The sequence below is a fragment of the Sarcophilus harrisii genome, chromosome 3, assembly GCF_902635505.1.
Source record: "Sarcophilus harrisii chromosome 3, mSarHar1.11, whole genome shotgun sequence".
NCBI lineage: Eukaryota > Metazoa > Chordata > Mammalia > Dasyuromorphia > Dasyuridae > Sarcophilus > Sarcophilus harrisii.
The window spans coordinates 261,233,676-261,253,840 of NC_045428.1; the positions used below are offsets into that span (position 1 = coordinate 261,233,676).

Below are 20,165 nucleotides of genomic sequence, written 5' to 3' on the forward strand. Positions count from 1 at the left end.
ACTTTTTTATGAGGACCAGGAAGAGTAATATGCAGGCTGCAAATGCTCAAGCTCTTTACAAGATAATTGGGAGTCAGGTACATGAATCTCATCTTTCTTATTTACTGTTTTCTTCTACTGAGCAGAGTCCAGCCTACAGACATATGGATGCTTTTTCCCTCACTTAAGTTCCATTTTCCCTTTTTCCAGCCCCAAAGTGACTAAAGCCAGCTAGCCTTAGGATTAAATCAAAATACCCCTTAGTTTTTCAGGGTTAATAAATAGCATCATTGGTTATAATATATTTTGAGAACAAGGATGTGTCAGGGCATGGAGAGGTTTTTATATAACCCATGATTATGTTTCTCATTTAGGTGCACAAAATATAAAAGTTAAAGTTAATTATTTGAGGCAAAAGGATAGTTTCCTCAATTTTTTTGTTGAGACTGCCAGAATTATTCTAAGTAATTCATTTAAAATAAAAACAAAAACAATGTAAAGCCTTGAAGTAAACATTCCAAGCTGTTTGTTTAGGGGGAAATAATTTTTTTTAAAAAATGCTTTACAAATAAATTGTTCATCATGCCTTTCTCCTTTCAAATCACTAGTATGGATCACAAGTACTTTCAGAATCTGCTGTGAAACAGGAATTCTATTTTATGTGTTTGTTTTGGGATATGTGTTTTGTAATCTGCCATGATGGATTGCCCTCTTGTTTAATCACATCTGGTTTTAGCATAGCACACTGTACAATATTTCTCTCATGACTATTCCGTGTTCTGCTTTTGTTATCATAGAGCAATTGCTTTGCTCCCCACTGAAGCTGTTTATACTCCAGAAATTCCTTCAGTACTGTTATCCATTCACCTGTATAGAAAAAGAAAGCATAGGTCCTTATAAAATGAAATTAAAGTATTTTTGTTTCTCCATCATCTCACTGAGGTTAATTCAACCCACAATGAAAAATAAATTCAGAGATGGAAAAGTATTCTATGATTTACTTAAAGAAAAGTCTATATTTTTTTACTTATTATGTGCTATTCCCTTCCTCACAAAGCCAATCTTAAAAGAAACCATATACTTAATTTCTGATTTCCTCCAAGGTGTAACAGAATTAGGTAGTATTACTGGTGTTGGGCGAAAAAGTAATTCTTCTTCTTCCCATGATGACAATTTTTTGAATCCTCACCCCTATTATTGAAAAATTTGTTAAGGAAAGTCTTTTCTCATCATATTTTCAGAAAATAAGATAATTCCATTGATTTGACACACAATAAAGAAAATTAAAATGTGTTTTTATAAATAATAATAATAACAAATATTTTCTTTTACTCTCCTGTACCCTCATCCAAAAATTTATTCAGTCTTTTCATGTTGTGAATTTATTCAGTCTTTGCATATTGTGGTTTATCCCCCAAAGTGTCTGCCCCCAAGGAGCTTAAATTCTGTTGGGGGAACTTAATAAAGGAGATCATTTGAGGAGTGGAAAAATAATTAGCAGAATCAGGAGTGACACCTAACCTAAGCCTTGAAAGAAGATAAGATTCTAAGTGGCTAAATGGCAAAGAGCAGAGAAAGTCTATTATAATCTTATAATAACTATATAATAACTTATAACCTTATAACTTATAATAAAGTATGGGGAAACAGCACATACTGAGGCACAAAAGTGAGAACTAGAATACCAAAGGCATATGAGTATTGCAAAAAGTGTAGGGTGAATTAAATTAAACCCAGAAAGATAAGCTGAAACCAAACTTTAAATTCCAGTTTAAAGAGTTTAAATTTCATCCTTGAGGTAATAGAAAGCTGCTGAAGATTTTTAAGTAATGATGGCATTGGAACGTGGTCTGACTTCAAGAAAATCCTTTTGGCAAATAAGTAGGAGATAAATCTGCAATTAAAGAGAATGGAAACTGAGAGGGCCGTGAGAAAAATACTGCAGTAGCCTAGGTAAGAGATTATGAGGACATGAATAAGGGTGTTCATATGAGTGAAGAGAAGGGAGAGAGGAAAGAAGTAGATCAGTTAACATTGATTAACCACCTACTGTGTACTGGCATTGTGCTAAGCACTGGAGATTTTGAAAGAGGCAAAAAAAAAAAAAAAACCCTCTTTTCTCAAGGAGACATTGTTCAGGTAGAAAATAAATGAGAGAGTAAGTGTGGGGGGATAGTCAATAAAATCAAGGGATGCTGAGAGATGTAGAAGAATAAGAGCTGACAAGAGTGGTTTGGGCCCTAGCAGTGCTAACTTTGGAGAGAGTGGTAGAATTTGAAGTTAGATGGCAGGTTGTTGAAATATAAGTGAGAGGTGAAGGAATGGACGCCCTATGTGTAGATTTTTGTAGTTTGTTTTGTTTCCCTAGGAATTTGGCTGCAATTCTAATATGAGAGGAGAACAGAATGAAATGAAATCATATTTTTGTTTTTTTCAAAGATGATGGATGCTTGACTGTATTTATAGGGAGCAAGAAAAGCACTAATGGATAAGGAAAGAATGAAGATAAGCAAAGAATAATGGAAGGGAAAAAAATCAAGAAAATGGAATGGATTGGAGGGGAAAAGCTTAAGCCGAGAAATTGGCTTTGATAAGAGAAAGGCCACTTTTCCATCAGATTGCTGAAAGAAGAGGAGGGAGATGATGGAGAAGGATTTTGAAGTGTAATAGGAGAGAAAGGTCCCTAATAGGCAAGGAGAGCAAAGATCTGGAAAGCTGTTGCAGAAACTGTGCTAGTCAATGAAAGAAGAATAAAAGGTTCTTCAATTATTATTCAAAGGGCAAGAGATTCAAAGACAGGGGACTATGAACAGTTTAACCGATTAACTAAGGGTTTAAAACTATGAAGAGAGGAAAGAGAGTTTAAAAGTGAAACTGACTGGCAGAATAGTGCACTATCATCAGTCATGAAGCATAACTAAAATAATGTGATAGAGAAATGTACTTGGAATTATTGTGTGACATCTTAAGGAAACTACTACATAGAAGTAGTTCTCTCTCTTCTAGGAAAAATATAAAGGAGTGAAATCAATTCCCAATTCCACAATAAGATGTGATATTATATAGTGGAACTATAATGCAGTATTATATACTGGGACATCGGTATTCTAAACATAGAAGAAGTCATTTAACTTCTTGTGGCCTCCATTTCTTCACCTGTAAAATTAAAAGGTTTGAAGACCTCATCCATCTCTGAAATTCAGTGACTGTGATTAAGATTTTTATCATGTTTTTAAAAGAATATAGAAATGGGGGCAGCTACATGGCACAATGAATAGAGCACTAACCCTGAAGTCAGAAGGACCTGAGTTCAAATTTGGCCTCAGACACTTAATACTTCCTAGCTGTGTGACCCCGGGCAAGTCACTTATAACCCCAATTGCTTCAGGAAAAAATATAGAAATGACAAGCTTTTGGTTATAATTTACAGCACTTTAAAGTTTATAAAGCCATTCATATATGTTTTCAGATTTAATCATAATCTACTCTCATTTTCCTCTCTCCTCTTATTTTTCAAAAGAAGCAAATTATTTTTTCACTTTTTTTTCTTCATTAATTGCATTTCAGACATTTAGTCTAGCACATGATTAAAAGCACATAAAATGGTTAGTAGCAGGAAAAATGTTGGGGACTGGGAGAACCTCCATGCTTATATGGAGATGGGTTTATAATTAAACTACCACCCCAATACTTGAAGAGCTCTCTTAATTACCATTGATTCACCATCTCAAAGGAACTGAATATTCAACCTAAGCTACAGAGTTAAAGGTGTTCATATACACACACTCTCTGCTGCTGCTACATTTCCAGTTTGGCTAATAAATTGTTATTAGAGGAAAGCATCTTTTATAACCCTTAGGAATAGAGCTGATGAATAGGTTGTGGATTTGCTGATGTTGGACAAGGCACATATTTTAACTTAGTTAAATTTTCTGGTTTGTCAGTGTATTAGCGCTCATCCCAAATTAAGGGCAAAAACCTGACTTAAGCTTTAAAATTTTTTACAATAACATAAAAAGGTATTGGGCCTGAAGTTAGGAAGAACAGAGTTCAAATTTGGCTTTGGACATCTACTAGTTGTACCAAATTATATTTAACTCGTGTTTGCCTCAGTTTCCTCACCTGTAAAAAAGGATAATAACAACATCAACCTTGCCAGGATTCTTGCCAGGATGAAATGACATAATAATTGTATTGTGCTTAGCATAATGCTTAACATCTAGGAAGCAATGGATATATGTTGGCTACTATTACTATTTTAAAAATCAAATGTAAAGTGAAATTGAGACCATATTATCTTCCTGGTATAGGTAGTTTAGTTAGTCTATGCCTAGTATAGTTAATTTGGTCATTTAGTCCATTATCTTCAGTAGGCTTGGCAAAACTCTAATCTCAAAGAGTAGTTTTTTTCTTCTTTTCCTGCAAAAGAAACACAGTCGGATTTTTATGAGTTTAGTAATGTTCCAAGAAGAAGAAAAAAACCTAACAGTTATAAATGTGTAGCTGGAAGTAAAATTTTTTCTATATATGGATTCATGGATAAACTTTAATAACTCTGCAAGATGGTATTGTCAATATCTATTTAAAAACCTCTATAAAAATTGTTATTTTTTTAATCAGTTGGAAATTGCTTGGTTTATTTAGAGACTCCTGACCCTTTTAATCTAAAGGACTTATAATTTTTGAAGGACAGAGTGACCCTCTTCTACCCCCCAAAATTCCTACTTTATCTGAACCCAATCTCAACTTGATGTCTGTTGAAAGACTTGAGCAATCTGTGACTCTGAATATTTGGCAAAATTAAAAAGACTTAGATTTGAAGAGTAGACCTGCTGCTTGCCCTGGGGAGAACAGCAATTCTTTTTAAAGTGGTATTTTTTTTACTTTTAATTACTGGAGATTTTTAGTCCTGGTGGGATTTTTTTAAAAGGGAAAGAAATAGTTGTTTAAAAAAAACTGTTCTTAAGTAATTTAACTTGATTTTTGCCTTATCTTTTTCCTCTTATTTATTCTTTTTGTTTATTTATTTATTTTGATATTTTTATTTCATCCAGTGGATCTCCTGAGTCTGTCTGCTGCATGTGATGCCTTGGACCAGCACAACCTCAAACAAAACGACCAGCCCATGGACATCCTACAGATCATTAATTGTTTGACCACTATTTATGATCGACTGGAGCAAGAGCACAATAACCTGGTCAATGTTCCTCTCTGTGTGGACATGTGCCTCAACTGGCTGCTGAATGTTTATGATACGTACGTGCAGTTAGGTTTTATTTCAGTCTCTTATAAAAGACTTACATGTCCTACTGATGATAGTAGTAATTAACAGTCTTCTTTCTACACACAGAACATGTAACTAAGGCTACAAGGTAGCTAGAATGCACATTACATGAAGCTTACAACTTAATGGCTGCTCTTAGTTAAGTCATAGGTTGAAAATGGGTAATCTTTTTTTCAAATGAATAGTAAGAGGTAGGAAATAGATTCTTCTAGGCTACAAAATCCATAGTAGGTAAAGTCATTTTTTTTCAGAATGTTTTTCATTGCAGAGTTTATCACTATAAACATGCCTTTTAATTCTCTACACCAGTTGGGAGAAGCAATTTTATATATCGCTCATCTTAATTTTTTTTCACTTAAAAAGTATTTTATTTTTTCTAATTACATGTGAAGATAGTTTTCAACATTCATTTTTGTAAGATTTTGCATTCCAATTTTTTTCTTCCTTCCCCCAAGACAGTGAATAATCGTGAATAATCTGGTATAGGTAATACATGTACAATCATTTTAAACATATTTTCATTTTATTTATATTGTGAAAGAAACATCAGAATGAAAGGGAAACCATGAGAAAGAAAAAACCAAAAAATTGAAAGTAGTATGCTTTCTTCTACGTTCAGTCTCCATAGTTCTCTCTCTGGATGTAGATGGCATTTTCTATTCCAAGTCTCTTGGAATTATCTTGGAATTGCTGAAAAGAACTAAGTCTAACATAATGGAATATCAACATTTTTGCTATTACAGTGTACAATGTTATTGTTAGAACTTCCTTTATTCATATTTAGGAATATTTTCAGCAATTTTAAGCATGCCTTCTTGTTGTTAGAAAAGCTTGGTATATCGGTGAGTGACTTGTAGTCATTTCATTTAGTAGTTAGGAAAAAAAAAATGCGTGCATGTATAAGTATGTACATATAATACACATACAGATATACATGTTATGTATAATATATAAGTAATCATATAAAGTATAATAAATTAATAAACATAATGAATATAAAATAATTTAAATTATGAAAATAAATTAATAAAAAATCTAGTTATTGTCATCATCTACATATCCTCAAACAATGCATTTAATTTCTTAAAATTTCATTAAGGTTTGGCACCATTATTTCTTAGAACTTAATTTGTAAGGTAATTTTTGGTATGAAATTAAAACATTAGTAAGAAATAAGGGAAGTTTTCAACAAATATACTATGATTTTTGCCTGTCCCCACCATTTGTCAGTAAAGAAAGTAATTCTATTTATGAGTCAATAATGTTGCCTTTGATTATAAAGCTACACAACAAAAGTTTACATCTACCAAAAATATATTTAGCTGTATAAAAGCTACCCTCTGGTTTGGTAGCTACAACAAAGAAAACATTGGATATTAATGTTTTTCTTCGGGAGCTGTGTTTTTACATAAGGTTTCTGTTATACTTCTTGTGGTTGCAATGAGTAATTTTCTTAACCAAAAGTGGAAAATCTAATGAAAATAAGATAGATTTAAAGATAAAACAAAAGCTGTGACAATTAATTTGTGCCTTTTCAAGTAAAAAAAAAAAAAAGCCAAGGAAGTTCAAGTCACAGAAACCTCTCTAAGTGATTGCATTGGAATTTAAGTTAACTGGGTAACCCAATATTAAATCTCCACAGATAAATAGAAAGAAGTGTTTGGTTACCTGTTTGTTTTTTTGAACACCTCTTGTTGAAACTTATATAGTTAACTTTAAAATCCAAGTAAGGCTATCAATTAATCATATTCAAATATGTCCTTAAACATTTGCATTCATTCACTAGATTCTGAGCAGTCAGCAGTAAGTGATGAGGTCCAAAATATTTGATTAAGAATGCATATTATATATTGGTGGATAGATTCCTGAGATTAAGATGTGTACAATTAAAAAAAATTTAAAGAGAAATCAAAAGGCTGAAATCAAGCTGTTAGAGTAGCACCACTAACTGGTTTTATTTGTTTGTTTGTTTTCTTATATTAGGGGTCGCACAGGAAGAATCCGTGTCCTATCTTTTAAAACTGGTGTTATTTCCCTGTGTAAAGCACATTTGGAAGACAAGTACAGATGTAAGTCATGCATATTAATCTGTGTATATATTCTTATCTTTTATTAATTTTGACTAATTATGCTCCTAGTTAGTCTATGAGGGGGAAAAATAATCCCTCTGTTCCTTTATCACAAAAGGATCCACACATGCTCTCACTGAGTGCTTTTTCTGGACATGTTTTCAAAGCCTCACATGGTGTACCCTGTACCATTTCTCTACAGAAATAAAGAGTGTTTTTCTAAATAGAAAATCGTTCAGGAAGGATTAGCTGCTCCTTGTTGTTATACAACAAATTGAATGTTTCTGAATAAAACATATATTCATGTGGGCTGAAGACTGTGATTTCCTGACCTAGTGGAAGTCAGAAAAATAGATTTGAAGGTTTAATGCGTGTAACTTTGTAGTTTTGGAATTCATTGTTAACAGGCCTTCTACAATGTTTGGCCTTTGTGTTCAAGATACATTGCTTAGTTTGTCACTCAGTGCAGTGTTTTTTGAAAAGTAGCATGGTTTAATGTAAGAAGATTACATTTGGAATCAGATTCAGGTTTTGAATTCTGACTTTGCTACTTACTACTTCTATAACCTTGGACCTCAGTTTCCACAGTTGTAAAACTGAGCAACTAGGGCTAGATGGCCTCAAATTCTAAACTTATTGTCTATGATGATATTAATTCAAGTTGTGTCCCTAAGTTTTAGCTTTATAAAATTACTAAGATTTTATTACTAAAGAAAGGAGTACCCCTTAGTTTTAGTTTTTAAAGATGTCTTCAGTGCTTTTTCTTTTTTATATATCATTGTTACTTCCTAATCATTCCTTCCTGCTGCTGCCATTAAAACTATCTCACATTTGCAAATAAATACAATCCAACAATACATTGCCCATTGATTTTGTCTAAAGATGAATGCCTCACTTCAAACCTTCAGTCCTCTATTCCCTACATTCTTAAGAGGCAGGAGGCATATTAGTGACCTCTCTGAATCATATAATTGAGTACTGCATTAATGCAGAATTCTGAATTTTTCAGCATTTTTTCCTTTATGTTATTATAGTCAGTGTAAACTGTTCTACTGGTTCTGAAGCTCACTTAATTCTTCATTAATTCATACATGTCTTTGTCAGTTTCTCTGAATTAGTCATATTCATCATTTCTTATGTCTCAGTAATATTCCATTATAGTCAGATACCACAATTTGTTCAATTGATGGGCTCCTATTTTTTCTTCCTATTCTTTGTTTCCACCAGAAATGCTTCTATTTACTCATTTTGTATAAGTGAGGCCTTTTTTTGTCTTTGACCTGTTGGGGATTTATGTCAAGTAGGGATGTTGCTAGGCCAAAAAGTATATATACTTTGGTAATTTTTAAAAATAATTTCAAATTGTTTTTCAGTGCTGTCAGGTCAATTCACAGTTTCCCCAGCATTGCATTAATGTGACTTTCTTTTCTCAGACCTTCCAGTCTTCTCCAGTTTCTTTTGTCACTTTTAACTATCTGGATATGAGATGAAACTTCAGTTTTAAGATGAGCATTTCTCTTGTAGATTTGGGAGCATTAAGAAAGCATGACCTTACATATCTTTAAAATATCAATTTCACATTTGTTGTTTTTGATTGACAATTGGATTGTTCCTAAAAAGAACACACAAGGGCAGTGAGGATTGAAATGACATGTTCCTTTTTTCCCTTGAGTTTGCAAACACAGAAATGAGCAGTTGGCTTATGGGAAGCCCTTTTTAAAAGGAAAAAAATTGTTACTTATTTGTGGATAGGATTGATGTGTACGTGTAGGTGTTTGTACAGGGAAGAAATAAAGAGGAATGAGTCAGAGGTAGCTTTCAAATACAATATTATGTAGTTCTAGGGATGGGAGAGAAAACAGAGAATGAGTTGAGATTCAGCTGTATGTTTCCCCTTTTGAAATAAACCTCAAATTCTGAGATTTCATCATTATATACTTTGATGGCAAATTTAAAATAAAAAGAGTAAGAAATCACTAAGTGGCCAGCTTCTTGATGATCTCCCTGCACTTAATTAGCCAGGTCCTTGGATAATAATATGAAAATGGAATTTAAGATTGCAGTTTGAAATTTTAAAATATTTTACAAATATCATATTGAATTTCACAACCACATTATGGTGTTAAGTAATACAAATATTTTTATGTGGGTGGTGATGATTTTTTTTTGTCCTTTATTCTCAAAGAGGACCATGTCATTAGGGAGGTGATGCTGTGCCATGCAAGTGAAGTGGATTTAAATGAGGAAGGGCTGGGCAGGGTCACCTGCCTCACTTTCCCCTCAAGAACCATCTGAGTCCATTGGCAAGATATAGATCAGAACGATTGGAAATGGCCCTGGATGCATTAGGAGGCCTTGTTTTTTTTTTTAAGCTAAGGTCTTAACAGGTCTCAGTTTAACTGAGGAAACATCTTTTAGCGATTAAAACCAGGTAAAAAATGAGGCAAAGAATGACTTCTTTCACTCAGTCAAAAAAAATCAATCTGGGAAGAGATAACTTTTTTCTGCCAAAACAATTGCCATTTTTATTCCCTCTGAGCCATTTACGGCCCAATCAATGATCAAATATATACTCATTTTACAAATAAGGAAACTGAGACTGGGAGAAGAGATACACTTATCCATTGCCACATAGGTAATATATATATTCACAAAAGGATTTGAATTCAGGTCTTTCTGATTCCAGGTTCAGTACTATTCTCACTGGACTCACTGTCTGTTAGACAATACTAAAAAAAAAATCTGTCACTTCATCTGTCCTTGAGGTCTTTTAAGTTTGTCAGCATTTGCAAATTATAATAGAAAAGCAACTCATTAATAACCAGGGATCAAAATTTGGCCAAGGAAAATATGAGAAAATTCATCCCCTTCCTTTCATAGGAGAATAGGACCATAGTTATAGAATTTACATAGACTTTCAGATATTGTTAATGTGTTGATTAGTTTTGCTAAATTAAAAACAAAACAAAACAAAAGAACAACAACAAAACCATATCACCCTAATGTAAAGGAAGGCTCTGTAGAGGTGAGGAAGATATTCAGAAATAGTTTAAAGCAAAACAAATTAGTAAAACAACTTTAATTTAAAAAGAACAGTCATTTCTATATATAATGATATAGGATGGTAGCTCATGATAATGACAGCTCACAATGAGCTATCATTTTATTATGATAGGACTTTATTGAAGGTCCCTTGACCCCAAGGCAATCTTACCCTAAACATTTTCTAGACATATATTTGAGTTGTCTTTCTTGCACATATTTATCCTGTCCTGAAAGTAAATAAACAAAATACTCAAACTAAGGTTTTTTTTCTTAGACATTTTTGATAGATTCCTTTCAGAATACTCACATTATTCACATAGCACTTTCTTTGTTAGATTATGAATTTCTTTTGGATCAGGCCATCTATGTTAGTTCATATACAGGGGTTAGGGCCTATAATTATAAATTAATGATGACGTGTCAAGAATTGTATTTCTAATAAAACTAGAAGAATACAATAGCAATAATAATTTTTGAATGGACTATATGAAAACATTTTCATTACATTGGGATAAACATATTTTTATTAATTGGGTAACATAAATAGGCATTACAGCAGGTCATAGACTAAATTTTGTTACTGCTATGTTGTAAATTTTCTTAGAGAATATCTTAATATTTCCTGAAAATGGAATTGTGCTGATAGTAGGAAGAGTTGATTAGTTGATTAATTATTTTGAAGCTTTTTTGGGGTAACTTTTTTTATTTTAATACATATAAAATGCATTTCATTTCTGAAAATAACACAAACATCATACAAATATTTTGCTCTATTTAATGAGCCATTTTTGGCCAATCCTTTGGTTCAACAGATGTTAAAAATTTTGATATTTCTTAAAATAATCTTTTGATTCCAAACATGGGAGGTATTAAAATAATTAATTAAAAAAAGTATTTTTAAAGAATTTTGTTAAAAGAAAGTTTTCAACTAATATAAGACTTTTTATCTTCAATAATGCTTATACACACACACACACATATATTTTTATATCAGTTCACTAAATATTGTTATTTGAGCTTGGAATTCCCATTCCTTTTCATTGCATGATGTTTCACTTTGGCATTATACTTAATTAAATTCACTATTGAATAGTTTAATGTACATAATTTTGATTAATCCAGTTGCCTAGACTAATTAGGGCAGCTGGTATAGAGTAGATATGTTATCGTGTAAACAACTATTTGTCACTAACAAGTTTATTTTTTAAAAAAACTGTTTTTAGAATAATCTAGCGTGCAGCCACTTTACTATTTGCATCTTCTCTTCTTGTAGATCTTTTTAAGCAGGTGGCGAGTTCAATGGGATTTTGTGACCAGCGCAGGTTGGGCCTCCTTCTGCATGATTCGATCCAAATCCCAAGGCAACTGGGTGAAGTTGCCTCCTTTGGAGGCAGCAACATCGAGCCAAGTGTCAGGAGCTGCTTCCAGTTTGTAAGTTGTTTTTTATTTTATATTTATCAATGTGTTGTTCTGTGTCATTTTTTGAGTGCAAGAAGGAAAGTTCACACATAAGTTCAAATTACCATTTCCTTAACAATATGAGGCAATAGAATACAATAATTATAATTAATAATAAAATAACAACTATTATTTATGTAATGTTTATTATGTGTCAGGCAGTGTGATAAACACTTTATCATTTTCTCATTTGATCCTTACAACTTTAGGAAATAGGTATTGTTATTATTCCCTTTTTACAAATGAGGAAACTGAGCCAGAGGTAAAATAGTGTACCCAGAGTTACACAATTAAGTAAATATCTGAGATTATATATGAACTCAGGAAGATAATCATGACACTATCCACAGTACCACCTAATTGCCCCAAGAAGAATAAACATAGGGATGGAATAGCCACTTAATTAAGTTATTTTCTTCCTACATGTCAGATTGCTAGATGGAGCAGTGGCTAAAGTGCCAGCCCTTTCTGGAGCTCCAAATGCTTAGCCACAGGAGACAATGCCAAGTCAAATGTGACATGTTTTTTTCCTTCTGTACTGATCATTTTTGATTCCAAAATAAAGCTAGTTATTGAAGTTAAGCTTTTGGAATTCTTTAAATTAAATTTATAGCAAATAAACCATAAAACACACATAGGACATTCGTATAATCAACATCAACATATAGTAAAAATAAACCTTAGAGTGGAATATCAGTTTTACTATCAGTATCTAATTAAAGTGAGTGGATTCATTAAATAACTTGTCTCTATTATTTATAAGCATCTTAAACTGTTCATTCAGAGGTAGCTTAGATGGCATAATGGATTGAGTACTGGGCCTGGAGTCATTTAGTCCTAACTTCAAGTTTAGCTAGACACTTATTAGCTCTATAACCCTAAACAATTGATTTAACTTTTATCTGCCTCAGTTACCTCAACTGTAAAATGGTGGTAATAATTGTTCCTACTTTATGGGGTGGTTGTGAGGATTACCTGAGGTAATATTTGTAAAGAGCTTAACACAGTGCCTGGCACATAGTAGGCACTTAATAAATTTTTTTTCCTTCCTTTCTACTCTTTAGTATTTTTATTTAATTAAATTTTAATTTTTAATTAGTAAGCATTCATTGCCTGATATTTCCCATTTCCTCTACCTTCCCCCCAAAAGAAAAACAAAATCCTTATTACAAATATATATAGTCAGGCAAAGCATATCCCCATATTGGCCATGTCCAAAAATGTGTGCCTCATTCTGCATATTAGTCCATCATCTGTCTTTGAGCAGAGAGATCACATTCTTTATCATTAGTCAACACATTTTTCTAAGCTCTTAAGTCTTTGAAGTTTTTACAGTTTTGTTTTTATAATATAAAAGATTCTCTTTCTGCTTACTTCATTTTGTATGACTTCATACAAGGTTTCCAGGTTTCTCTGAAACCTCTTCCTTTGTTGCTTCTTTGGGAACAATAAGATAGGCCTTTATTGTAATATAACAGAACTCATATACTGTGCCAGTAACCAACTATTTCCCAATTGATGGTCATCCTTTCAGATTTTACTTTTATTACTACAAAAAAAAATTGTTTCTGTATCCATACAGCCTTTTCCTATTTTTTTTTTTTGATGTCTTTTAGATATAAACCTACTCATTATGGTATTATAGTATTATGGGATTAAAGAGTTTGCACAATTTAGTAACTTTTGAGGTATTATGCATGCCTACTTAGCTTTCCAGCTTGACCAATTCATAGCTTTACCAACAGTGCATTAATGTATCTATTTTCTCATAGCCCTTTCATCATTTTTCTTTTTCCCATTTTGTCAACTTTGCTGATCTTATGGGTGCTAAGATGAAGTCGTACACTTCCTTTAATTTGTGTTTATCTAATTATCATCATTGATTTGGAATATTATTATATGGCTGTAGATAGTATAGATTTCTTACTTTGAGACTGTTAGGTATCCACCAGAGAAATGGAGCTTTTAAAAAAATTAATTTTAATCAGTTTCTTATATGTTACAGGGACTTCTTACATAACAAAGGTTTTAGTTCTCTGATTAATTCCAAATTAATTATATCAAGGTCTTTTGTCAAGTGTATTTAAGTTAATATTAGGTTGTTCAAATTTTTGAAGCCTAAGAAAGTTTTTCCCCAGATAAATACTTCAAAATTAGAATAACTTCTGCTCTGTATCGAAGATAATTTGCCTTTCCAGAAGGGGAGTAGAAATGTTTTGGTTTGGGTTTCTTTCTTTGATTAAACAAGAAGTAGAATTTATGTTTGTATAAGCCTGTTGATTTTTTTTAAGTCAAAGACATAAACAAGGAAAAAAGTCAGGTTGCTTTTTCCCAAAAGTGTTAATAGTTCCATTATAAAACGAGAAACAAAATGAATATATGAAGTTATATATAATTTGGTTTTTAATAATTCAAATTTACCATGTTGGTTTCAACACTACTCAGCTTTTCTATGAACACTTTTGAACTTTTCTGTTTCTGATTTAACAATTTTTTTTCTTTTCTTCATTTTATTACTATTATAATCACTTTTCTTTTCCTATTCCTCAAATTCAACTCTTGCCTCTCCAAGGGAAAATAAAATCCCTCTCCTATAACAAATGAGTATGATCATGAAAAATAAATTCACACATTGTTTTTTTTTAATTCTGTCTTTTGCCTATATTGTAGTCTTATCTCTGTGCCAAGATGGTGGACTCTTGGCTTCTGAAATCATAATTGGCTAAATGTATTGATTATAGTATTAACATCTTTCAGCTTTTTGTTTTTCTTTACAATTTTGGATTCCTTGAATACATTTTTTTCCTGATTCTCTCCTTTTATGGAAATACTTTTGTATCTGGAAATGGTATTTTATATCTTCAGTTTTGGCAAATAAGCAATATGATTTTTAGAAGGTATACCTAAACCTTTCAGTAGACATCATTTTCATAATCAAATCGAACATCCTTTAATAGACTAATGGCAATAGGTGTAGCTTATTTATGGCTGATAATTTATCTTTCCAGCTTTTAGAATTTCCCAGGTTAGAATCTGAAGAATAATATCATAAGTAAATTAGAAAAACACAGGACATATTTTCTGGAAGATTTATGGGATATGAAAATTTATGAATAAATGAGATATAGAGAGAGTTGCGAGATACAAAAAAAGGATAATTTTGATTATGTTAAATAAAAAAAATGTTTTGAATAAATAAAACCAGAGTAGCTTAGACTAGAAGGAAAGCAGAAAATTTGGGTGGTAGTTTGTAGACTATTTATCATATAAAAGTCTCATAAAGGAAATAATTAGAGAAGGTACTAAATTTATAAGAATTTAAGTCATTCCTCAGTTGACAAATGGTCAAAGAATATAAACAGGCGGTTTTTAAAAAAAGAAATCAAGGTATACATAGTTATATTAAAAATGCTCTGAATCATTATTGATTAGAGAAATGCAAATTAAAACAACTTTAAGATACCATCTCATCCCCGGCTAAAATGATAAAAGGGGAAAATAACAAATGTTGGAGAGGTTGTGGAAAAATTGGGATCCTGATACATTGTTTGGTGGAACTGTAAACTACCATTTTGGAGAATAATCTGGAATCATACCCAAAGAATTGTAAAACTGTATATGCCCTTTGACTCAGCCATATCACCTTGGTCTATTTTGCAAGGTGTTCAGGAAAAAGGAAAAGGACCTATATGTTCTTAAAATGGTTATAGTAGTTTTCTTGGTGATGGCAAATGCCACCACAAATGATATCCATCATTTGGGGAAATAACTGAATAAATTATCATTTTTGATTATGAAGAAATACTACTCTGCTATAAGAAATGATCAGCAAGTTGATTTTAAAAACAACGTGGAAGGACTTAAATGAAATAAGCAGAACCAAGAAAACATTGTTTATACAGTAACAGCAGTATTATTTAAAGAGTAACTGTGAATGATTAAGCTGTTCTGAGCAAGATGAATATTCAAGTCAGCCACAAAGACTCTGAAGGAAGATTCTATCCAGAAAAAGAAGTAATATGTGGAAGTATATATTGTTGGTTTCATATATGTGTGTGTGTGTGTGTGTGTGTGTGTGTGTGTGTGTTAAATGTTGACCTCTAGTTTAGGATTGGGAAGCTGGAAGGGAGGCAGCTCGAAATTTAGCAAAATGCAGCTAATTTAACTAGTTTAAAAATGTTTTAATCTGTAAAATTGTTTTCAGATTTTACTGTACTTTGCCCCATATTCAATATATCAGATAAATGTTTCTTATTCCACCCCTTGAGTCCCCCTACCCTAATTATCACATTTGCCCCATTTAATTGCTCATTTTATAGCTTTTTAGGCTCCATTCATCTCTTTAAATTTGTTGTTAGATAGTTTTACAAGAGTCTACAGTTTACAAATGGATGGTTACATAAGTTTATAAGTCACTTTTCAGAAGTTTAATTGTTTCCTGAACATTAAGAGGACTGACTATATGCTCTCTGTTATTGTGTTTGACAAAGCAGTTGGATCAGAATTCCTGGAATTTTCCTGAAATGCAGGGGAAATGGCCCTAAAGCCAAAGGGAAGTGAGAATTGTGAGGAAAATATCTAGATTTAGGGGCTGACCATCAGTGATGGAGTCAGATTTTTAGTTGCGATAACAATGTTCTGAGTATAGTTTATCAGAGTCATGAGCATTCAGATCTTGAGCAAATGGCTCATATTGGTGGATGATGATAAAAAGGGGACTAGGTCTTGGGTGATAGACAAAAGCAGTGACAGTCCAATTCAGTGGTAGTACCAGAAAGAAGAAAAAAAGTTATTTAGGGACAGAATATTCTTGAGAAGCTGATTCAGAAGGGATGAACCCAGAAAAAAACAATTGTTCCTCAGTAAAATTGCGAGTTTCTGAACTGAGCCAGGAGGGAAGCAGTTCTCAGATTGGGATGGACCTTTTAAAGTAAATAATGACTATTTGTAAGTCAGGCATTTTAAATGTTGGAGGGGGACCATTTTTTCCAAGCCTTATTACAGCATCCTTTCAGCTGTACACCCTCATTTTTAATCTCCTTGCTTTGTAACATGATTGTCAAAGGGGTCGTCTTCTCTACTGATTGCTGGGACAGTCCAACTCCCCCCCACAAGTCCCCTTCCCATTGCCTTTTCAACCAAGAACTAAAATTTTTTCTCCCTCCCTGCTTCAAGGCCTTCATAACCAACTATAACTGTATTTTTTAAATTTCTCAGTCTGTCCTCTTTCTGACTCTTTCCACTGTTTCTTGGTAGCACAGAGGTGAAGAGAGAAAAACCAAAGTTCAAATCCTGCCTCAAATACTTTTTGGCTCTGTGAAATTGGGCAGGTTAATGACTTTCTCAGCCTCAGTTTCCTTTTCTCTAACATGAAATAGCAGTAGCCACTTATTACACAATTTTCACAAAAATGTAATAACTTATGTAATTGCTTTTAAAATTGTTAAAAAGTGACATAAATGTTAACTATTGTTATTCTTTCATCATTTATCCTATTAATGTTTCCAGATGTTCTTTTGAGCCACATCTGGAATCCAGCCAGATAATCTCTCTATCTTTCAAAAATACTTTAGGAAACCACAATGTCTGATGCTTCCCTAAAGACTTTTCTCTACTACGTAAAATAAGGATCAAGATTCCTTCTGTTTTCACTGTACTTAACATTATTCCCATAGGTTCCTTGCTTTGTCTCTCAGAATGTATTTTCCATTGTACTGATCAATAATGTCAATGCTTTTAATTTGGGTAATAAACTTATCCAGAGTGTGCATTGTTGACCGTCACTTTGTTTCCACACATCAGTGTCTATTTTAAATGGAAAATCCATACAGGGCAGGGATCATTTGCTTTGCCACCTTTCTTCAGCATTTAACAATGTCACAGTCAGCTGAGCTTTCATTAAGTTTTTTTTAACATCAGTGATTGTGAGAAGATTGGAATAGAATAAATACTTGAGCTTAAATATCCACTTTTGACTTTTAGGGATGCCAAACTTCCTTAAGAATATAGTGGAAACTTTATAGGTGTCTCATTTATGTTAACATCATGGTTGGCTAAGAAAGTATGTTAATAACTCATATTTACACAATACTTTCAGATATACAAATGTTTGAGTTTATCATAATTGATTTTTAAAAAATTAAACCCAGTGCACAAACAATAGGAGTGCTTATAAGCCATAAGATACAACCTATAAAGTTTTTGAAAATAATAATATTGGATGTGAAATATAAGTTTATATTTGGCAAACAAAAACATATAATTCCTTACTTAATACTAAAGTGCTATTTCACTTGATTATATCATGTCCTCTCAATACATACAATCTCCTGGCTTTTTTGTTTTGTTTTTGCATAGAGCTATGCAACTTTAATTCTAGAATATATCACCTTTTAAATTGTCAGCTATGTTTGTTCTTATGCTTTAGACCATGATTTGATATGTTGCTTCCTCATGATAAATTATTAGGAGACTCACTGTCGTTACATTATTATTATTTATTAAATTGTTATGCTTTAGAGTGTGATTTGATGTGGCTGTGGCTTTCACAAAATAAGCAATTAGGAATTTACCTGAGCTGCATTTACAGTTTTTTCTTTTTTAGCTTAATAGAATTTGTCAAAACTTAAGTTCTGCCAACAAAACCTTTTAGAATCCAAGCTCATCTCCCTGCCCCAATGAGACATTGTAGTGGAATTATAATAGAAAAACTTATAAGCTGAATATTAGTTGCAAAAACATAGATTTCAGTTTTTAAACATGTAATTATAAAATAAGCCTCCTATTTTATAGGGGAGAGGGACTACTGACAATTTTCTCTTTGTTTAAGCTTCTTTTGTCCCTTTTAAGCCTTGGCTGCTAAAACCTTTTTTTATTAAGGGTTTTTATTATTGGAAGCTGTACCCACTTTTACCTGCTTTAGCATCTCTCAGATTGCATCCTCAAAAATTTTTTTTCAATAAGCTCAAATGACAGCAGGAGTTAAGGTACAATACTGGCCACAATAAGCGTCTATTTAATGCACTGCTCTTCACCTGTACTGTAGGCACAGAGATTTCAGATTTTGTCTGGCTAGGTTGGGAAAGCAGTAGGATACCTCTCAAAAGAAAGCTTTGCCTATCCCAACCTCTTTTTTTCTACATTTTTTTTCTTATTTGTTATTCAATTTTGCAAAGCTAAATTGCAGAGACTTTCAAAGAGAAAATATCTTACATATACCTACTAAACTGGATACCATAGAAAGTGACTCCTAAAATATTGAAAGAAAAATAGTAGGGAACAGGAGAATCAAATCAAAGAAAGGCTAAAGACATCAAGACTAGTGGCTTCAGATGTCTATTTACAAGTGTACAAAGTATGGATAATAAGCTAGATAAACTAGAAATGCAAGGAAGTAAATTTGACCTCAGAGATAGCTCTTTTATTTAATGGAATGGAACTCATCACTGGAGAATGACTTTGGAAGTATATATCTCATTCAAAAGGAGCAGAGTAGTTAAAATATGTGCTGAGTGTGGAAGTAGCACTGTATATTAAGAAATATATTCTGAGAAAATTTAGAAATCAGGACTGAGAAACTACAGTACAGAAATTTTGGGAAATGGTCAATAAAACTGAGAAAAAAACAGATTATACTACTGACTACCTGAAATTAAGGAATGCACTCAGGGAAATCTAAAATAAATCACAGAAGCAAGAGATAATGGGATGGGAGTTAGTACATCCTTGGATTTATTCAATGATAATTTCATTCTTCTAAAGATTCTAAAGATTTAAGGATAACCACTCATTGTAGAAGTATTCTGATGAACAAGTATGAACCATTTGCTGAAACAGAAACAATATGAACTTTCTAGAGAAGTGGTTACTTCATCTTAGAATCCCATGGACTAAAATTCTGTAGGGGATATAAGCTCCAAAAGAATGAAAAGCTCTCAAGAATGAAATCTGAAGATGTTAATAAAAATAATTCTAATGAGGAAAAAAAGATAGATTTCCAAAGAGACCAAGGAACAGGGAACTTATTGAAAAACTTAATTTTTAAAAGATATACATGGAAGACTGAAGAAAGAAAAAAAGTAATGTAGGATGAATACAAGAATATTATGGTCCTGTAAGAATAGTACCAGAAACACAAAAGCTTAGGAGGAGCTAAGGCTAGTCATGATCCTGGGTACAACAAAAGAGATTTTATATGTGATGAGAAAAAGAGAAGAAGCAAAGTAGATGAGGAACCACCACTTAGAATTTGGGATGATGAAAAGGGATGATAGAGAATCTGTAGAAGTATCCAACAGTTTATTCTGCTCCTGTTTCCTCTCCCAAGGAAA

At 32.5% G+C, this 20,165-nt stretch overlaps 1 protein-coding gene across 16 annotated transcripts in view; it reads left to right on the forward strand.

The window, feature by feature from the left end:
• DMD (dystrophin) overlaps positions 1-20,165 on the forward strand; it is a 2,285,006-nt gene that overhangs the window by 2,181,999 nt on the left and 82,842 nt on the right. For all 16 annotated transcript variants that reach the window (XM_031963631.1, XM_031963630.1, XM_031963635.1 and 13 more), the window contains 3 exons: positions 5,034-5,235; positions 7,247-7,332; positions 11,651-11,808. In XM_031963631.1, coding sequence (XP_031819491.1) covers positions 5,034-5,235; positions 7,247-7,332; positions 11,651-11,808 — 446 coding nt within the window. The remainder of the gene's footprint in view (positions 1-5,033; positions 5,236-7,246; positions 7,333-11,650; positions 11,809-20,165) is intronic.